The following is a 22,131-nucleotide window of genomic DNA, read 5'->3' on the forward strand; positions in this document are numbered from 1 at the left end:
AGCTTTCCTGAGCTTAAGATCAGCTGCATGTTTCCTGTGCATCAGATCAGCAGCACTGCAGCTTAAAGGTAATAGGAGCTTTTAAGTGGCACGTCTGTGAAGGTGTCAAATGTAAGGAAATTCACACAAATCTTGAATGATGTGGATTGTGTCATATTGAGGAGAGTGATGAGCCCAAAAACAGCCCAATATCTCCAAGACCAATTAAAATTGGGTTTTAACATCCGAATGTAACATTCTATAAATACCACCTCCACCATGTCGCCTCCTTTTTAACTCATGTCTCATATCGCTCATTCTTAGCTTTACATATTAGAGGGGGGTGTCTTCCTACCCCAAGGAGAAGCCATGTGAACTCCAGAACAAGGTCCCTGAGTTATCTCCCCTCTCTTACAGTCTCTTTCAAATTATCATATTGCTGCTGCCCAATGAAACGAACCCTGTAATGAACCCTGAAGAATTCTGGATGAATGGACCGATTAAAATTCTCTAAAATGACTTGGATTCAAATATTTTTACACTGACTGTAGAGTTGTCATTTTGGAGATACATGTTTTTCATTAGACAGCGACGATATGCTGAAGGCATGGTCCGAACTAGCAAATAGAAACTTTAACATCTTAAAAGTACAAAAAAAAAAATGAATTCAGATTCAAGCTGCATCTGTGCCATACACCATCACAGCCAGGGGTCCCTGCGAGCACAGTTAGCTGCGATCTTGTTGAGATGCTGGAACATTTCTCTGGAGCAGCCTATCAGAAGTCTCCTTAATCACACGGCTGCATCTGACACTTAAAGAGTTCTTCTGAGGGCTGGATAATATACTGTCCGGCCAGTGGAGGTGGAAAAAAGGTGGATAGGGGGGGAATAAATGTCCTGGCTTCAAGCTTTCTGGACTGTCAACATCTATTACTGCAGCTGCAACTACACTGAGAGGAAAACAGGCAAGATTTTACAAATGGAACGGCTCATAAACAGGATTAGACAAGCCATATCACAGATGTTAATCTATGCGGCCGAGCCAAGTTTGCACAAATAAATTATTTTAATTCCAGATAACACTGCAGGATAAGGCTGTATGTGAAAATCAAGCGGAAGCTGCCAAGCTCCTTTTTATAGCTGCCGTACTTCTAGCCCGGCGCTACACTGCGCTATCATAACTGCCTCCTTCTAATATTATGCACATAAATCAAATGTCGGCGCACGTCTACATAATGATAAAGCATGCCATTGCTTTCTTCTGTCTCACATTTAATTAAGAAAATCAATAATGGAGGAATACTGGGAGACGTCCACATACGTTTCCCCCTTGCACTTCTTCTAATAACTAATTTAGAAAATCAGTTGTGAGGTAATACTCAAAAACGCCCATGCGACTTTCTTTTTTTTTTTTTCTTCCGCTGCAATAACGTTAAAACATGCTGGCCCAAAAACAGCTGGCCCAGCTTTCAGTGTCCGGAGAACAACTCTGGACTGTGCTTTGTGCCACCAAGTCGCTAAATGCAGGCATTCATCAAAGGAAGAGAGAGGTAGAAAAAAAAATTAAAAACTAGGGGCCTTCATCATTTAGTTAATGCGGAACTCTCATTTTACAGGCACAAAGGAACGGCCGTATTCTAATATGAATGCAGAGAACAATGCAGCCTGGCACGGCTCTGTTAAATAAATCAGGGAGATAGGATCCTTTTCCACAAAACCAATTTAAGAAGTCAGCTCAGTGCGATGAAACCTGATGGAAGCGAATAGAGGGAGAGATGTAGGGAGAGGCTTTTGGCATGGCCCACTTTAATAACGTTTGTCCTCACAGGAGAGCTGCCGGGTTAAGACCTATAGCTCGCACTCAGCGCCTGAGGGTTTACACTACAGCCTGCACTGTGTTAAAGGGCTCATTTTGTGGAAAACTGAATTTTCTGCACATTTGTAAGGAAAATAATTTTGAAGCAGACAAGTTTCAAATGTATTGTTTGCTCCCTAGTCCAAACATGTTGCAAAAAAAAAAAAAAAAAAAAGAAATTCCCTGTCCCTGTAGAGAGGTATTGCCAGTAGAGTAGATAAACACAAACCTATTAGTTTGTAAGCCTACCTAATGCCAGGCGTGGGCTAGAGTCCATAGAGTGTATTAGCCTATGTCCAACTATTCAGCTGACAACAGCTGTAGCCCTCCCATTGATGTTGAAGTTTTACAGCCTGGCCTGCTTTTTCAATGAGAGCAGCCAATCAGAACAGGGATTATTTACATATCGTGTGCCGGTCTTACAGGCACAGTAACCAAAACTGCCCGTCCTATTCTAAGACATTAGGACAGTTTGTAAAATGGTAATGCAAAACTGAAATTTGGTGAATAATTCCAAACAAATGTCATAAGAGTAACTTTTTGGATACAATATGATCACTTTAAGGCAATATTAAAACCAATCCACATCAGCGGCAGCAGTATTATTTAAAGCAGCTTAAATGGTGTACAGCCATGGCACAGGGGTTGATAACTATGTGTATTCCCCAGTGATTGCTTTAATTCTATAATTCCTTGGCCCTATATGTCTTCGGAGCTAGCTCTTATGCAAATCAGCCATACTGAGAACACTGGCATAATCAAATTATATATTCATTTAGGGCTCAGAGCTAACAACCGAAAAAGCACAACCGAAAAACTGACACGTAAAACCATGTAAAACCTCAGGGACGGTGTTTCACATTAAGGCAGACAGTTTAATGGCTGGTACATACTTGCACTCAAAGGCAAAGGCTATTTAAAAGTTATTTTATGACACCATCAGAACCATCAGGCACTGAAGGCCAGTTATACTGTATGGCCAAATGGATCGTCATAAAATTAAAAATCTAACATTCCAAAGCTTGTGAAGCACCAAGGCATCTTTTCAAACTGCTGCTAACACAATGCCATTTTTAAGCTCAACATGCTTGAAAGAAAACGCTAACCAATCCTGTTATGTATAACAGACGCCCGCATAGTGATTGAGGATGTGATGGAGAGAGAGGAAGAGTGTTCCTGCTGGACTCCTGGCCACAGATCAACGAATGGCCTGATGATATAGAGGCCACTTAGACAGTTGCACCACTTGGGAGCCTCCTGTTTTGATATGGCTCTTGTTAGTTACAAACCTAGTTATCTCTACATTTTGTTTACAGTCCACTGACACTTCCAAATTTGGAAAAAAATAGGCAAAAATGTATGTTCAATAAAAAAAAAATAAAAAAAAACACTGACCAACCCTTTTTGGTTAACAGATCACAATAATGTTTTGCCCTTGGTCATCCTACAGTCGTCACAGCCTCCCACACTATAAGATATACCAATAACTAATAACCGCACACTGTTTCACATGAGAGAAATGCTGACTACTAATCGCTGACTACTGCTCACTCCATGCATCATGGTCACACACACGCCAACATTCTCTCCCTTTAAGTGGTGCCAGTGCTGCACAGTGCTCTAAAGGACTGAGAAAAGTTTAGGAAAGGCAGGCACGTACAAGAAACAGCTGCAGGGAAGCACAGGTCAAGCAGGTGAAAGAATGAAAGAGAGACAGAATGAGAGAGAAATGAAGACAGAGACGGAGATTGTTATCTTTTGCATCCTACATTAACCCTACAGAGGTCAGATGGCAGCTGAATTAAAGTTTTTCGTATCACTGATGCAATGCCAACTCAAATCTGTACTAAAAATAAGACTCAACGTGGGAGTTAAAATCAATTTCAAAAGAGGCAGAAATCCATTAGAGGGTCTGTTTAAACAGCCTTGTTAGGAAGTGTGTGTCAATACTGCTCTGCTGATGGAGCTAATAGCATGGATTTGCTCTATGACAAAAGCAAAGTAACTAAAAAACGTCTAACAAATTAATTGAATTCCCTCAGGAGGCACTTGGCATATGGGAAAATGACTGAGGTGCCATTTCTCATGTGTTTATGGCTAAAGTGTTTCTGTGGTAGGAACTGCAGGGCAATCAGGAATGTTGACTATTATGGGATGAAAGACCAACCCCTGGGCTTAATGTAGCCATACTCTTAAAAATAAAGGTTTTGACATGGTTTGGGCTTAGTTGTACAGTTCTTTGAAAAAAAAAGACTTTTTACAACTGAGGGTCCCTGATTAAAAGTGCAATTTTAAATCAATCATTCACTAAATGTTAAATCTTCAGTCTGAAAACTGCTGATGTTAAACTGGTGTGAATCAGGAGAGAGAAGCTGGTTAACTTTAGCAGGATAACAATCTGATCACCACAGATAAGTCTGGTTGACTGAGAGCCCACTTAAAAACATTTAGATGATAATAAGCGACAAGTATTGGACGGACAGAAAGTGGAACGTAAAAGTCTTTTCACCATGGTTTTTGGATCTGTAGTCCACTTGCTAGGATAGCCTTTGCTTAGCTAGCTCAGCTACAGAGCCACCGAGTATCAGACAGCTCAGTTCAGCTGTTGAACACATTGTAATTTGAAATACTGTCCTCATTTTAAGATATCAACATTTTTATGTAACGCAGTGTACAGTATTACCATTATACTGCCTAAGGTTAGTTGAGGAACCAAATGTGGCTCTTCTGTGGCCTCAGTCCACCTTTCTTTTTAAGAGTGTGAGCAAAATGAGAAGGAGACACTGTGGACAGGATTAGTCTAGTACACCTGTGGCAAGTTCACACACTTCCACTGAGCCCAGGCTAACTTTTCACTCAAATGTGTGTAGAACAGCAGAGCTAGCGGCAGTGTACAGTCATGACAAATGGAGCCACAGTCCTTTCATTACACAACACACTGCTGAAGCAGGCCTCTTCAGAGCCTCTCTGCTGAATTGCTGGCTGTAGGCATGGCAGGGTCTGCTGTGACAGGCCAGTGTTTCTCAGTTCTGGTCCTGGAGTAACAAGATCCTGTTCTGTGTAGCGCTTCTGTTGTAATAAAAACCCAGCAGCCCTACGACCCGTACAGTCTAATGGAAAAGTTTACACACCCCAGGTGAAATGACATGCTTTGTTGAGTTTCTAAGTGAAAATGAGTTAACTCACCCCCTGCATGGGGCAGGTTTTACATTGCTTCTATTTATTTGCTGAATTTAACACATTCAACACATCATGCAGCCGAAACACTCAAGGTGTCCTCGTGCTAGAGCCTGGCAGGCAGGTTGCCTAATCAAAGAGCAGCCATTACTGCCAATCTTTCTCCCCTCCCTGATATGGCTTTTTTCAGAGACAAACTGTCTCCTACCCAGTAATCGTGCACAGAGTGGGTCAGCGCAGCTCCGGGACAGCCCACACACTAAACAAGGCTCTGGAAGCTTCTGCATCTGCTTAGCAACCATCCTCTTCTGGATCTTCTGTATGTGCATTAGGCACTAGAGCTATCATAATTAATGTAATACCATACTTCTCTGCATAGAAATGATCTTATATGGTGCTGTTATTACAAACATAATTAAATATAGAGTACTACGTGTTTTATGAGTTCAGGAATGTATATGGAGACTCTTTAAACATTCCTCACATTCAAACATCTCATTTAAACATTTTAAATGACTTAACTGTGTAAAACTTTACTGTGTAAAAAAAGTATTGTGGAGGGTCTCTGACTTAGTGTTAGATTCAGTGTTTGGTAATGGGCAAGGGAGATTAAAAATTCTATTACATATTAACATTCCTATTCCCTATTCCCACTGGTGCATGGTGATCAAAAATCACATATGCATAAAAGCTTTTCTGTTTTTGATGAAAAATTACTAGTAATCAAGATCATCTGATATGATTTATGCTTAATATAGGGTCGTACAGGTTCTTTGTTAAAAACAGGTTCATTGTTAAGTACAGTACAGTGAGATTAATTTGTAAAAGGTGCTATGTAAATACACATTATTATTATTATTATTATTATTATTATTACTATTATGCAAGGAAACCCCAAAACTGCAGCACTGTGGCCTCAGGACTGGAGTTGGGTACTCCAGCATTTGTGCAGCTGTGGATGAATCACTGCCACATGGGCAATGAAAAGGCAGTTTCTGTCAGAGACGAAGTATGGTGTGTCCTGAAGTGGGCTCTGTCTGCAGCCAAAAGCTTCGTTAGTGTACAGACTACAGGATGTGTCCTTGAGCGTCCAATCAATCGCTCTCCTACTTGCTGGTGACGTTGTGGTGTGTGTGTGGGAGAGGGGGGAGTGGGAGGATGAGAGAGAGAGAGAGAGACAGTGTTAGAGAGTGGGAATGACAGAAGGAATGAGATAGAGAGAGAATGAGTGAAAGCATGAGAGGAGAGAGAGAGAGATGGAGAGACCCTGAATGCTCTGGATTACTTCACCCAAACACCAGGTTGTAGGTTGCTAGGGAGTGATTACCAAGATACTCTAATAAAGAATAACGATGAACACACACAGGCACACTCACCTATAAAAAAAGGAATTTCCTTATAGCTGTGTGTATGTGTGTATAAGAGTGAGCGAGAGAGAGTGTGTGTGCATGTGTGTGTGGATGTGTGAAGCCTGTTGCTGCTGCTGGAGAAAGTGATAAACCTCCCAAGCTCTGCCAGCTGGAGCAAAGCAGTGACACATGCTCAATCATACACTAGTAGCCCTGACACACACATTCACATTCACACACTCACCCACACCCTCAAACACATGTACACATCCCCTGCCTGTCCCTTGCTATTGTACATCAGCATAACACATCACTACGCTAGGCAGCACCTCTCTCTCTCTCTCTCTCTCTAACACACACACACACACACACACACACACACACACAGAGTGCGTATGTAATCAAGGATCCATTCAGCCGGAGCGCCACTGACATTTCCATTTTCAGACTCAATTTTAGCTGAAGAGCAAAACTGCTGCTTTGTGGTAACAGTTACTGGAAATGTGCTATATGGACAAAATGGGCCGAAACCACAGTGCAGGAGGCTTATGCATTCAGCAAGCTCCATTCAGTCCGCAAGCAAATAAACACCAATAGAAAAAGGATATAGAATCAAAGGGCAGGCTTGTTTAAGGATTACAGGCCAGATTTATAAGTCAGCAGTAAAGGTGCTATGGCACATGGAACGTGTGGCAATTAATTAAGTCCTATTAATGAAGTCACCTTGGCAGTGTCGAGTAGGGGTGTGAGAAAATATTAATAAACTGAACTATCATAATATCGTTAACAAATAAAGTTTTGCAATACTGTATCAATTCTCAAAATACAGTAATAAATACAAATTACATTCATACAAAAAGTAGTGATTTTACACCACTGTGTAAAAATGAAGGTTTCATTAAAACTAAGGCTGCTCTTGTCCAATCCAGTGTCAGGGCCGATCCAGGCATATTTTAATGGACATATTTCAATCCCAATCCAGTTCAGATTATTTGTTTTAACCACAATGTTTATAGTGTCCTCAAAGAGCCTTTAATGAACATTACTGCCCAGCCAGTAGCACTGCAGAGCGTTCTCAGAAGGTAAGTAAAGGAGTTTAGAGCCTGCAGTGTGGCACTATTTTACAGTGGAAAATTAAAAACATAAAATAATATCTGAATATATATATATAACTGAACAACAATTGCTGAAACACTCTTTTTCATTCTGTTTCTACCAGCGGGAGAACATGCGCTGTACTGTATTTTATGTCTATGAGCATCTGTTTGATGTGATTTGGCATAACGTGCTTAGATGCCTAAAGCATCTGTATATGGTACTGTATATTGAACAATGTAAAATCTACTACAGTTTCCCATGTACTGAGATGCCTAATTCCAACTGTTCCATCCTGGTACCGCAAGACCTGGCTCTCCACTACCCTGCTGCCCACTGTCCTGCTCTGGGCACTAGCTTGCTCGAAAGGGGCTCGGACCTGGATTGCTGTAAAGCTGCTTTGTGACAACATTCGTTGTAAAAAGCGCTATATAAATTTAATTTGAATTGAACTGAATTTCCTGCAGGGAAATTTACAATGATATGTGTGCAACACTGTTCTGTTCTTAAACCCTAATGGCACCTGCGAAAAGTGTGGTGGTGCTACATATCAGAAGCAACAGCACAGTAGTCCTCATTTATAGATGAGCAATTGTGTTACCGCAGATCTGCCTGCCCATTTTATAAGTCTTGTCCATTATGTTTGCTGATGTCCATAGTAGCACTGCTGAGTTTCTGTCCTTAATACATAGGATCAGATACTGTATGTTAAGACAAGGACTAATCTGATGTCTAACATTGAGAGTATGGAGTATGTGGGGCAGCTTTTCTGAGGTCAGAACCTGTCATGAACACTTTTTCCACAGTGCTAAAATGTCCTTGAGAAAGCAGCCTAAAGCCTGGTTCACGCTACAAGATATTCGGGCTGAATTTCAAAGCAACCTGTGGGGGGAGGAGACACCGATTCTCTCATAGAGTAAAATATAATTATCCAATAGCAGCTGAGCTAAATATACAGTCGAGTTGAATGGTAAATCACATACAATCTATTTGGCTTTTAATGCTAAATGTGCAAATATTTAGCGCAGTAGTCCTCGGAAAGTCATGTTCCATGTTTAGAAAAGCTTTTGCGAGATCTCAAAGCTGTCGATGAATGGCATTTCTTTGTTCAGAGCAAATCTTGTTTTTAATCAAAGCACTTCACATAAGTAAAGTTGCGAGCATCTAAAGGAAGGCTAACATGCTCAAACTACTCAGACATTCGCCTCTGTTTTAAATACCGGTTTGAATACGCCCTTGTACACCTGGCTGTGCCATTTCCTATCAGGGGAATCCCTGGCACCTTGTGCACCTACAGTGTCGTTACTTTATTAGCTGAAGAAAAATGTTATTTGTGAGACCTCTCAGGAGCAGGAGAGGAGCATTTCAACCTGATGCTTTTCCCTTTTCAGACCTTGTTAAACGCAGCAGACAAAGCTGTTTCTAACCCAATAACTGGTTAATAGTTCAAAACCATAACACTCAATTTGCTAATGCTTTAGACTAAATGTCATCTGTAATGTAACTGCTAATGCAACTTCCTTATTTTAAATTCACTGCTAACAATACCATTTAACATCATAAGTCATCCAGTAAAGTTTGCATTGCACAGTTTGTATACCTGCCTGATTAACACACCAAGGCTAACGCAGATGATTTGTCCCTTGATGCCCTTCTGCAGCGAGTGGCCACTTGTGTAACACAGGTATGACACACTTGTGATGAGTCAACCAGGCCTCTAACTTACTACCTCACAGGAAGAAACACACAGCTAGCAATATGACATCACATACTGCGAGTGTGTGCCATTCCAGGCTAGATTTGTTACAGCATCAGACTGAATTCATTATTCCCGCTGATATCCAAGGCAGCATTTTCTGCTGATATAAGGCCAATGCTAATATCTATTATGCGTGGGGTGTCTCAGGGTTTTCAGTAGAGGTTATGAATTTAAAATCTGTGTAAGGGTGGCCCATGAATCACATACAAACCATAGCCTACACACTTTTCTCTGCAGTTTACCCACCATGCACTGTTCTGAATGTCGGTTTTGATTCATTTTCAATTTATTGCCCATCCCTACCGTAAACTCTGTTGATATGTGTCACTTTAGTTCCGATTTAGTCTTGTTTTTCCCTTATACTTTTCCTCAGTTCTCATCCAAGTTTACCAAATGTTTTCTGCACATATGGTTGCAATCCTTCAAGACAGCTAACTGTCTGGTTTGCTGTTGCTGTGGGTACCAGTCTGCGCGCCCTGATCTAACTCATGGCCGTGACTGACTAACTAGTTAGCTTAAGCTTACTCGTTTTCATTCCTTTTTCATTCCAGAGTGTGCTTAATCAGCCAAATCAGAGTAGCAGCTAAAGGAAACTCTATCAGTAGTCAAATTTATCTGCAGAATGTTTTAGAAGGGATTGAGGGGCTATTGCAAATGTGTGAAAATGAAGAGTGTGACGTGAAAGCGTGAGATTGGAGCAAATCGTGTGAGTCTCACGTCCGACACGTGAGAGTTGGCAACCCTGCCATCGCATCACATCCTACCAGCACAACAGAACACAACAGTAAATATAGAATCGTTCACGTGTCTGCACACGGCACATTCTTCTTAACACCAATAAATGCTCACACTCAGCAGAAAGAGAAGGGCTCTTTAGTGGAGAAGAGATGGGGTTGCCAAGGTGATTTCTAGAATACTCCTAAAACCTTAACTAAGTCATAATTTTCTAAAATGGCTTAAAATGATGGGTACTTAACTCACATCGGCCCTTCTTAGAATGGACCGGGAGGACGCACAAGACTGCCTCTTTAAAGAGGGAGAAAGACGAAGACAGAAAGACAGTAATAGAGAATATGAAGCAGCATAAGAGGATCTGCTGTATTTAAAGCGAAACAACCTTATAAACCCATCCACAATCAACGAGGTCAATGAGGATCAGCTGTTATTACACTCACGCTCGCTCCATACGACACTGGAAAACCCATTCAAAGAGCTCACAGAACTCCAAGAATCTGGGAATCCCTCTCCAACCCACAGGACTCAGACTCAAATCCAAGATCAGAACTCATATCTTCACATACAGAATCCTTAGGGAAACCTGTTCAGCATCAGCCTTGACATTCTGTCATATAAATAAGTCTATATATAAAAATACATATTACATCTATATGTTTAAATACAAAGAAACACACACATACAGCCGTCAGACCAGCATGCAGAAAATGTGTCCCTGTCGCTCTTACCTTCTGCATTTTGGCTTTCCTGGCGTTCTGCACGAGCCTGCGCCCCAGCTTCTTGGCGTACCAGATGGAGGCGAGCATAGCGGATCCTAGCACAACCCCACTGTATGAATTATGAGTAAACAGCCTAGTGCAGTCGCTATCATGAGCAGTAGCCGGCGCGAGAGAAAGAGGGGGAGAGAGCGAGAGAGAGAGAAGCAACTCGCGCCGCTCTTCTCTCAGTAATATTACACACACACACACACACACGCACTGCCCACAGCAGGTGAGACAGAGAGCATGTGTGTGTGTGTGTGTGTGTGTGTGTGTGTGTGTGTGAGAGAGAGAGAGAGAGAGAGAGAGAGAGAGAGAGAGAGAGAGAGAGAGAGAGAGAGAGAGAGTGAAAAAGAAAAGGCGAGACTGAGAGTCAGAGAGAGAGAGACTGCAGGAGTGGGACTTGAGGGCAAGACACTCTAAGCATCTCTAGAGAAACCTCTCCACAGTCTCTCTCTCCCTTTCCCTCTCCCTCTCTCTCTCTGTTACACACACACACACACACACACATGTGTGTGTGCTTTTCCTCTGTGTGCCATTCTGCTCTTTCTTGTTTGTAGATGTATTTACATATTGCCAGTGGGAGGTTGAGGCTAGCGTCTGAAGCATCAAAACATGCTGTACCCCACCCAACCCCATACCACCCCACTCCACCCCATCCCATCCCATCCCATCCAAAGCAACCTTACACACACCAGTACAAACACAAAGAAATGCCGCTCAAACTGCAAAGACCAACTAGAGCATAAAGCCTTATTCAGGCTCATTTGGAAGAATGGAATAGAGTTAAAAGTGCAAAGTAAAGGTGGCAAAAAGGGTTCCTTGGAGCGAGACCACTGAATTCATTTTTATTTTTAGGTTTAAAATTTAAACTACCACATAGCAGGCAGTATGTCCAAATGTTTGTGGACACCCCTTCTATTGAACTCATTCAGCTAATTTGCACCCATTGCTGACACAGATATGCAAAGCGGGAAACGGGCAAGCATAAGAAACTCTCTGACACTCTGACAATGACCAAATTGTGATGGATCAGGCACACAAGATCCATCTTGTGGGGGGTTTTCTGGAATGTAGTGGTCAGTACCTACCAAAAGCGCTGCAAAAAACCCATTCACTATATGATTCTAATTATTGTGTGTTTTGTTAAATGTTAATTAGAAATGCTTTTAATCAGATGTGCTGAGACAATGTACTTCTAAATAGAGCTATTTGATGGAAACCCAATATTTCAGATTGTGTGTTTTTGATCATCATAGTTAAAAACGCCTACAGCAAAGACAAGACAATATACCCATAGGTGCTTCCAAACTTCAGACTGTATTGTACATCATTTCTGTCATATCCGAAGGTTTTTAGTCCATTTAGTTTTCCAGTAGTCCATTTTCCACACCATTTGAAAATGCAGACTCCCTTTTGCATAGGTCCAAAATGTATTATTTATTTATTTACATATTTAATTAATTATTACCCTAATTAGAAAGCCAATTACCCAACCCACTCAGGGTGAGGACTGATACTTGTCTCATCCGACACACATGCAACCAGCCTTCACCTCTTTTTGTAGTGCTGCCACTGCAGCGTCTCAGGGCAAACAAGCTCTGACCAGTATCTGACTAGCATCACACTGAAGTGATGTGGGAAGAGGACAACCATCTACCTAACACAAGAGAGAAAGGCAGATTGTGCTCTCTCAGGCGCTGGCTGCGGATGACCCAGGATTTGGATTTGGATCCTCAGGTCATAGTGGCAGGGTCTTAGTCCACTGGACCACTCTGAGCCCTGGTCCAAAATTACTTTTAATAAAATCTCATTAAACAGATTAAACAAATAAAGTACTTAATAAATAAATGATACAGTTCTATATATTTTCCATTTCAGCACACAGTTCTAAGCTGACACCAGCCGATTTTTCTCCTCTATTACCATCCACTGTAGTATAGACTCCAGTCTGTTTCCAGTCCAGATGTGGCAGGTAGGTTTATAAAAGACCGCAGCAGCTTGTAGAACAGGAACGCTGTGATCTTCGTGGACTCAAAGCCTCTGGTACGGACGTAGATGAACTTGTGTTCAACAGAAGAGTAACATATGACAGGTGGAGAGGCAGAAACATGATCCGGCTGGCAGGGGATTTACTAAAGCTCTCTGTCTAGTAACAGCTTCACAGATATACACTCAGGTCACGTTAATATAACCTCCCACTCGGAACACAGGCCCACATGTATACATCTGCTGAGATTAAGTGTGCTGATCTGGGATCAACTTATTTCACATCTGCAGTTTTCTGAGTACAGTTACATGAATTAGGGGGTGGGGGAATGAGGGTGGCGCTCCTGTGGTTTTAGATCTTAAAATATTGCAATATTAATCAAAGAGAACTTTATCAAACACATTTCTAAAATTAATATTTAATTGATTTAAGAAGTTATTCAAGGTTATTTAATAATGACGAGACCCAGGCTTGAATGCAACCAGCTGCAATAAATGTAAAATTCACTCATATTGAAGTTCATCATCAGAGTGATGTAGTCACCAACAAAGCTTTCACAAGCATACAAGGTCATCAAAAGAAACTCCAGAACAGAGGAGTTCAGCTGAAGTACAGCAGTCTGGAAAGACTGGAAAGTGATAAAACCACAGCAAGACCCAGAGATATCTACAAATCAAGACCCCTAGGAACAAATCTCCCCTGTAGTGGCTGACCTGGCAAAAGGGTGCATTGGTAACTCATTCAGAAGGTCACCAAAGGTTCCAGTACAGCTGCTGACCTTAGTCTAAGCTAGTACCACAACTGCACAGTAAGAACAGGACTGGACAAAACACTGCATTCATGGGAGAGCAAAAAACACAAGGTAGAAATCTCCAATGGTTATTTCACATTAGCAATAAAGCACCTAAACAATCCCAAAGGCTTTTAGGATAGGGTAAAAGGATAAAGCAGTCCTAAGTGTAATGTTTTTAGCTTAAAATTAATACTGCACTTCACAGTAGGAACATCATACCAACATTAAAACATAGGTGTGGTAGTGGGACACTGTGGAAATGTTTAGCTGCATCGAAACCTGAACAAACTGCTATCATTGAAGGCACCATGAGTTCTGTTCTGTGTATGAGAATTCTTAAGCTCGGTGACTGTTCATCTGTTCATGAGCTGAAGCTGAAATATAATTGGGTTGCACAGCAAGATACTGATCCAAAACAGAAAAGCAAATCCACATCTGAATTGCAAAAAAGGCACAAAATGAATGTTTTGAAGTGACCTAGTCAATGTCCTGACCTGAACCCAATAACAGATGCTGTGGCAGGTCCTCAAATGAGCAGTTCAGAAAAAAAAAAACAGTACAACATTGAGTTCAAATTCCTCCACAACCATTACAGAAAGACTTATATGAAGACGTAGGAAATGCTGTTTGATGTTATTACTGCTGAAGGCTGCACAACAAAGTTACTGTTTTACTTGCATTTTGTGACAAACAAGCAACAACAGAATTCACGACTAAAAGTTTGTGGACACCCCTTCTACTGAGAACATTCAGTTATTTTAAGTTGCACCCATTGCTGACACAGAGATGCAAAGGGGCACACACAGCTTGTCTAGTATCTGTAGAGAAGTACTGCCATTTTAATAAGGTCTTGCTGTAGCAGATAAACATGAACCTTTTGGCACTATGCCTAATGCCAGGTGTGGGCTAAAGAGGTATAACAACATGGGAGCTGTGGAGCAGTGGAATGATGAACAGTGATCTATCAAATACCTTTGGGATGAGTTGAGTATGAGATGAGTTGATGATCAACTAACATCTAACTCTCTCACTAACTCTCTTGTCGCCATACGCAATCAATTCCTCACAGCAATGCTTCAAAATCTAGCAGAAAGCTTTCTGTCCTGGACAGTTACTCCAACAACAGCAGAATAAAGTCTTTTTAAATAACCTTGATCTCAAGAGAAACAATGAATGAGTAGGTGTCCCAATACTTTTGCCCAAATATTGTATGTGAATGTGTTTTACACCTGCATTTGCACTCAAAAATAAAGAACCTTTAAATAGTTCTTTGACAATACCATAGAAGAACCACTTCTGGTTCCATGAAGACACATGTTTGTAATAGAGAACCTTTGAAATTGGTACTGCTCAAAGAACCCTCTGAAGCACCTTTATTTTTAAGAATGTTGCAAAAAAAGCATAGTCTCAATGTACCCTCTTCTGTTATAATGCTGTTGTACCTTAGGTCTGATCATGAGTCACACAAAGAGTTCAATTTCTCGATGACAATGATCTCATTAAATGCAGAGCTTACATAGACCTATGAGTAGAACTGAATCAGAGAAAACAATCAGATAAGAGCAGCCATCTCTCTGAGCGCTGGTGAAAAAGTTCAGTGAAATACTATATTTAATCAAACGTGACGTAACCCTTAGAGGAGTCTGGGGAAAAGCAATATACAGGAGAGTAAGCAGTCACCAACTTACGTCAATAACATGGCATTATATACAAAAGAAGACTGGCCTAATAAATGTCACAAAGAGCCTGGTCTTGTGGAAAGTGGAGGACCCTTCTTGTTTAACTGCTTTGGTCCCTTTTACAATAATTCATAGACATAGACAGTACAATAGCAGTTGTGCTTGTGGGTGAAATTACTGTCTTTTGCTTTTTTTGTTTCCATATTTTAAAAAAAGTATCAAGCAGAATAAACATTTCCTATGCTGAAATGAAGAGGTTTATCTAACGCACTGAAGAGCGTGAGTCAGCGTGCTTTCCATTAAGACCAGAAATGAATCCCAGATACTGAGTCTAATCTACTTTGAGTCTATAGTGTCAGAGAAAGTGAGCACATTTTGGTATGTCTGGCTACTGGAAAGATAATTGAAAACAAATTGAAAACTAGACGACAAATCCTCCATCTAAAGCTGGTTCCCTGGGTCTGCTAGTGGCTCAGTATGGATGACTGACAAGCCCTGAGGACAGACATAGATATATGACCTCCTCATGGTCACGGTCACCAGAAAGCACCTTAGTTTTACTGAGCTGACTCACATCAGGCTCTGGGGTCCGTCCCAGCTGGCATTTAAAATAAACACAGGCCCCTTGTTAAAAAGCATTCACACGCTGCATTCGTTAAAATCTCCAAGCTTCTGACTTTCCCAAATTTACACAAGGCCTACAATAAGCGACTGGCTTGTCAAGATAAGAACGGCTCTTAAAGACACTAATTTATTCACTCACACACACACATACACACATTAGGATTAAAGGTGAAGTCCATGAATAATTAATACTGCCCCATGTTGCTACACACAAACCATGCACAGGCAACTGGGATAGAAATTTGACAAATAAGGCGCGTATGAGCAACGCAAGTCTAATTGCTGCAGATACTGTGCATTAGTTTCCATTTTGTGCACCTGTTATCAGAAAGAAAAGACGGCGGACCACCATTTCAACTGAAGTTAATTAAGGAGCTGCTCTAAATGCTCCCCGTTGCCGCCCTCCATCTCTCTTGCTGTAGCCTAAGGGCCACTCTCATTTGCATACTGTATGCCTTTTGAATATCCACCACTTTACTTTGTCAGATACGCTTTGTTTTAATAGACTCCATTAAACACAACTCCTTTCAGCACCGGCAAGCTAAACTGACGTTTTCCGTCACAGGACCGTTTATTATTACAGCAATACTGTTTCATTGTCTTCTTAGAAAAGCTGTACACTCCCTATGACAGTATGTTATCATTATCGTGATGAACAGCATCACAATGCACCTTTCTGAGTCTTATCATGGGTTATTGTCTGTACTTCTAGAAGAGTGGTTCTTAAATCGGTCCACAGGGAGTCCAAGATGGTCCATGTTTCCGCTCTTTCACTATGTGCTGTAAGTTGAGCAAAAATATGAACCATCTGTGGATTCCTGAGGACCAGTTTAAGAACCAGTGCACTGGAACAGCTTCAGGTCAATTCATGAGCCTGTACACAACAATAACCAGTGTATTGGGTGTCAGTCAATTATGCAGTCACCTTCTTTTATTAATGCATTTTTATCAGTTGTTAGATTTTTGTTCCTGCTGTTCTTTCTTGTTTTATTTGTCAGCCTTGGCTAACGCTGAATTAAACGAATCAGACTGAATAGTTCTTTTCAACTGCTACTCTCTGTTAATGCATTTTAAACTGCCAATTGTTCAGAAATGTAATGGCAAATAAAAAAGAGGCACTAGAGTGTCAAACTGTATTTGTTGAATAATAGAAGAATTTATTGAACAATAGCTGAATAACAGAAGCGCAGGACCTGGAAATGTCCAATGACATATTGTGGACCCAAAACACTGCTGTGTTCTCTTTCAAAAGCAAAACCCACCTGAGTAAAACAGATTAAAATAGTTAGGACTGTTTCCTAACAGTCTTGACTTGACTTACACCCTTATATTTTACCCTTACATGTTGTGAAACACAACAGCTACTGCAGGAGAATGTGGAAACGAGGCTAGAAATGGGATAATGGCTGAAAAGCTAATGCTAGGTGCAAAAGAACAAATCGTGCTCTGGATATCCGCATCAGAGGACTGCATGGCAGCACATCAATGCCTCTGAAGTGTCTGAAAATGCTAAAAGCTAACGCTAACACAATCTCTTCACCTAGTTAACAGCACACTGTGCCAACTGGACACTATTAGGACCCAGCAAGGACAGCAACACTATCTTGAATAATTACAGAAAACGTGTTTGTAGCTGTGGGCTGTAAAAGGAAAATGTCATTTACTTTCTATGTACCTTCTTTCTGAGGTAAATAACAGGGTTGTAAATAGGTTTGTTAAATTGCATCAGAGCACTGTACTGAAGTACTGAAGAAAAAACAATGGGACAATATGTATTCGCTTTAGGCCATTGGGTTTGACAGGAGCAATATTTGAAAATCCTCATGGACAGAGCTAGCTAGATCCCTGGAATGGAGTTCTTATTTGAACATCTCACTAACTACCAAATAACACTCTCAGAGGCCTTGAGCATTCTTTAGCACCTTTAGGTATTCTAAATAACACTGGCTACTCTCTGTCACATTAACCTAGAACCTACAGAACCTATAAAAATATATATATAGCTAAAAATAAAAATGTGAATATAGATCATGCTAATGGTTGCTAACATTTACCCACAATAAAGGCTGCTTCTTAGATACTCCTCATTAGCTTGGCTATTCTGAGTCCTGCAGTTCTTCTCCAACAAATGCACTATGATATTGAACTCGAGTCCAGTGCTGTATTGATTCTCATGCACAGAGGGGCTCTGTGTGCACAGTGCAATTTCCTCAATGTGTTTGCGTGGGAATGATGATGGAGAAGGGCACTAGTCCACAGTGCAACGCAGAAATGTATTCTGTTTAATAGGGCTGGTGGGTTCAGAGCACGATTGCTCAGTGATCCAAACACACTTCATTGAGTCACGTACAGCTGCTCCTCCACAAGTGTTTCATCAGTGCCACCTCATGGGAAAGCATTCACTACTCATTACTGGACCGTGTTAACACAGTGGGCGCTTCCTGAAGACTAATATGACAGAGAGATGAACAGTGGGCTAAAAGACTTGCTCACAGAGTCCCCATGGACCATCTGGAGGAAGTGGTTTCAGTCGAGTGCTGTCTCAGGGTACAGACTGAAACTTACTTGACAGAAGCTTGACACTCACGTTTAGGGCAGCACCTATACACACACAGATAGTCTGCAGAGGAGCAGCCTCCACTAGCTAAGTGTGTGGACGTGCCCATCAATTGAAGGGCTTCATGATTTTGCATTGAGAAAACATTAAGCTTTTATAACCTATTGGGCTAATATCAAGAGTTCTGCTATTTATACAGCAGACTGGTATTGCATCATATGGTGCAGCCCCATAGGCCTCTGAGAGTGTTATTTGGTAGTTAGTGAGATGTTCAAATAAGAACTCCATTCCAGGGATCTAGCTAGCTCTGTCCATGAGGATTTTCAAATATTGCTCCTGTCAAACTCAATGGCCTAAAGCGTATACATTTTGTCCCACTGGTTTTTAAGTAGTTGAAAATGAATACTGCTACATAGACTTTATAGGAGCACTTTTTAGTTCCACAATTACAGACTGTACTCCATCCCATGTTCATATTTCTGAGAAGATTTGAGTTTCCCAAACTGGAAGGGTAAAAGATAGAAAATTAAACCACTAACAACCATGAACGACATAGTAGACCACCAAAACTGCCCCCACCAGATAACCACCATAAGCTTTAATCCTTAAGAGAAAGAAGAAAACCTAAGCTCCACGCTTGCTTGAGCTCTGAAACAGTCCACAGTTGTTGCTGTCCATCCTTCCACTGTGAGAAGACGACTCAACACTGTGGGTCTGAAAGGATGTGGAGCTGATCAAGAGGCTCTTACTGAGAAAAGAAAATATGCAAATCAAACAAAGAAGCTGCTGCTGTTCACATAGCAATTAACTGACCACCCTACAGTGTGGTTCTACGTCACTGCATGTGTTTGGGATTGCTTGGATGGTGAGAAGCAGAAAAAGCTCCAACTTCTGAGACTGAACTTTGTGAACAAGTGAGCCTCCAGGAAAATGAAATATATGTTTTATGTATTTACGATAAAAATACATTTCTGCCTTTCTACTGACGCTTAAAAACTAATAGTCTGTACTTACTGGCTATTCTGACTGCAGTTTAAATGAATTAGGGGTGGTCTCTGACTTGTACACAGTAGTTAATCATCATCACACAAAAAACTAAGTCTCCAAAAGGAAAAAAAATCTTGAAAGTAAGATTTTATTCCAATTCATTTCTATTGCATTTCTATTGGTCCATTCATCATGAAATACTGAAACAATATAAATGATGCCACATTTGAATGGTAAAAATTATGTTAGTTTTGTGTGACAGCAGCGATATGTTAAATGTAATCTAACACTCTAAAAGCATTTCACATACTGAAAAAATATCCTACTCCTGCCAAAGTCACTTGACTACCACGTGAAAAGAAGATGACAGCCAAGCTGTACATAAATAGAACCACCTGCACAACTCTTCCATTCTTTTGAATTTTCTATATGTCACTTCGAACACATGCATTTACCCTTGAACATTTTTATACACAAACACTACACATCCATGTATGTTAGCTTAGCATCTTGCTATAACATTGTTACTGTCCCTGTCATCATTGTATTGTCATTGCTATTGCTGTCTGTTAGTGAAGCGGCACTGTGGTTGTTTCTGTGCTGTTATATATATTTTAAAAAGCTGACATGCCCTACCTAAACCCACATTTCCACTAAATGTAACTGGATCATGTGAATTACAAGACCAAAAGGAAGCTGCAGTATAAGCAAATATACACAAATATTGCTACATAGATCCATACACGCGTTACAAGCAAGATAACACGTCTAGCAACAAGTCTAGACACGGGAAGAAAGGCTAAAAGCAACACTACTATATAACAGTAACTAAACATACTATATGTCCAATTGTTTGTGGACACTACTTTCCAATCAATGCATTTAGCTACTTTACATTGAACTCACTGATGACACAGATATGCAAATCTGATATACAGTTCATCTAGTACCTGTAGAAAAGTACTCCCAATAGACCAGGACTCTCTAGAGCAGATACACATGAGCATATAAACAAGAACCTACTGGCACCATGTCTAATGCCAGGCTGGAGGGGTAAAAAGCACCTAAGCATTGAGCTGTGGAGCAGTGGAACTGTGACTCTTTGGAATGGTGGTGCTCCATCCAACACTTTTGGGGATGAGATGGGGTGGTGATAATCTCACAACACTTTTGTTGTTGAATGTGATCAGATCCTCACAGCAATGCTCCACAATCTAGTAGAAAGCTCTTTTTAAACCCTTGCTTTTAGAAAAAACAAGGAATGAGCATGTGTCTCAATACTTTTGCCCATATAGTGTATTTACATGCAGTAATATTCCTATTCTGACCACTTGATCATCTTTTAATGTACAATGGATAAACTGTATTAGCTTTGGAACTCACTGGTTAACCAATACACACAACAGAGGTGCTTTTCAACATGTTTTCCCATGGACAAAAACAGCTTGGACCCAGGGCTTGTCCACTAATGGCAGACCACAAAACGACAATACATCTCTGAGGTCTATCGGTGGAGCACTGCGGCAGATACCACCAAGCACGTCAGCCTCACAAGCTACAGCCCATTGAGATTCCGTCCATGTGTTCAGAAAGCGCTCCTCTGCTGAAAGGTAAAGTTATTGCCTGCTCAGAGGTGTCTCTCAGGGTGATGATGTTAAAATCAATTATATATCAACCAGAGCAGCTGTGTGCATGCCGAGAGACAAGTGAGAACAATCACACACTACACAGAACTCAAATAGAAATCTCCCGTCTACAGTGAGGACAGCTGACATAATACAGAACGCCCTGAGCACATTGATAAAGGGCAGACAGGAAGGACTAGAAGTGCACTTAAGTGTAGACAAGGGGAAGCCGGGAAGGAAGGGGGATCAGATAGAAAGAGGAAGGGCACATTAGGCATATGTCGCACCCACACACTCCTGCCATTGGTCCATATTTCAGGCATTGTGTGACTGGTTGAAGAAATGAGCTTGCAAACAGCAGCACATCCATGCATCTCACAGCTGCACTTGTTTGTCATGATAATCGGGCCAATAGAAATGGTCCAACATGACTGAAATGAACTTGTTACACAAGATTGTCTTTTTCTTTTCCTTTAAAATGAATGTTTTGTTACAAAGATTTGCTTTGGCAGCGATAACTCACCCTCACATACACATATGCATGCTCTAGTGGGTCTACAGACTAATGGAGTCATAGCCCTATTCACACACTCACACATTCAACCACGCTAAGCAGTCATTGATTCTCATAAAAATATTGACCTGCATCATGACCTTGACTTCATTGATCCTGTGCAATACAAACACACCCAACACACAATACACGCCCATGCACATGCAGAGATATTCACGTACATTCAGAGTTATGTCACATCAAGTGCAATGTGATGTAAGAACAGGTGGATAAAGATGGCATTCAACTTCTAAATACTGCCAGTGCCACTGGCAGCAACACAACCCCAAAGCATGACAGATCCACCCTCACGCTTTACAGTTGGCAGGATGTACTGGTAATGAAATGCATATTTTTGCAATACCTTTTTTATCCAAATACCCCTTTTTTGATTGTGGCCAAAGAGTGCTGTTTTGACTTTATCATCAGTCCATGGTGCTCCCAATGTTCCCATTGTATGGGACTCCTCCATACAGATTAAGCTTGTGCAAGCAATGTTGCAGAGTGGAACAGAGCACCACCCTCTTAACTCTAAACTTGCATGAAGGTTCTTGGCAGCCATATGGGAGTTTTTAACATGATCACTTCTCTCCAAGAGGTTTTTTGGTCTTTCTTG

The 22,131-nt window shown here is 41.0% G+C and overlaps 1 protein-coding gene across 26 annotated transcripts in view; it reads right to left on the reverse strand.

The window, feature by feature from the left end:
- The window catches only part of dlg2 (discs, large homolog 2 (Drosophila)), a 297,266-nt gene that overhangs the window by 128,635 nt on the left and 146,500 nt on the right, over window positions 1-22,131 (reverse strand). For 4 of the 26 annotated variants that reach the window (XM_072659069.1, XM_072659078.1, XM_072659071.1 and 1 more), the window contains exon 1: window positions 10,678-10,875. The exons of the other annotated variants lie outside the window; for them this stretch is intronic. In XM_072659069.1, the coding sequence (XP_072515170.1) occupies window positions 10,678-10,755 (78 nt within the window). In that variant the 5' untranslated portion in view covers window positions 10,756-10,875. Of the gene's footprint in view, window positions 1-10,677; window positions 10,876-22,131 lie in introns of those variants that run through there. 26 annotated transcript variants of the gene reach the window in all.

This window comes from Salminus brasiliensis, chromosome 16 (assembly GCF_030463535.1).
Source record: "Salminus brasiliensis chromosome 16, fSalBra1.hap2, whole genome shotgun sequence".
Taxonomy (NCBI): Eukaryota; Metazoa; Chordata; class Actinopteri; order Characiformes; family Bryconidae; genus Salminus; species Salminus brasiliensis.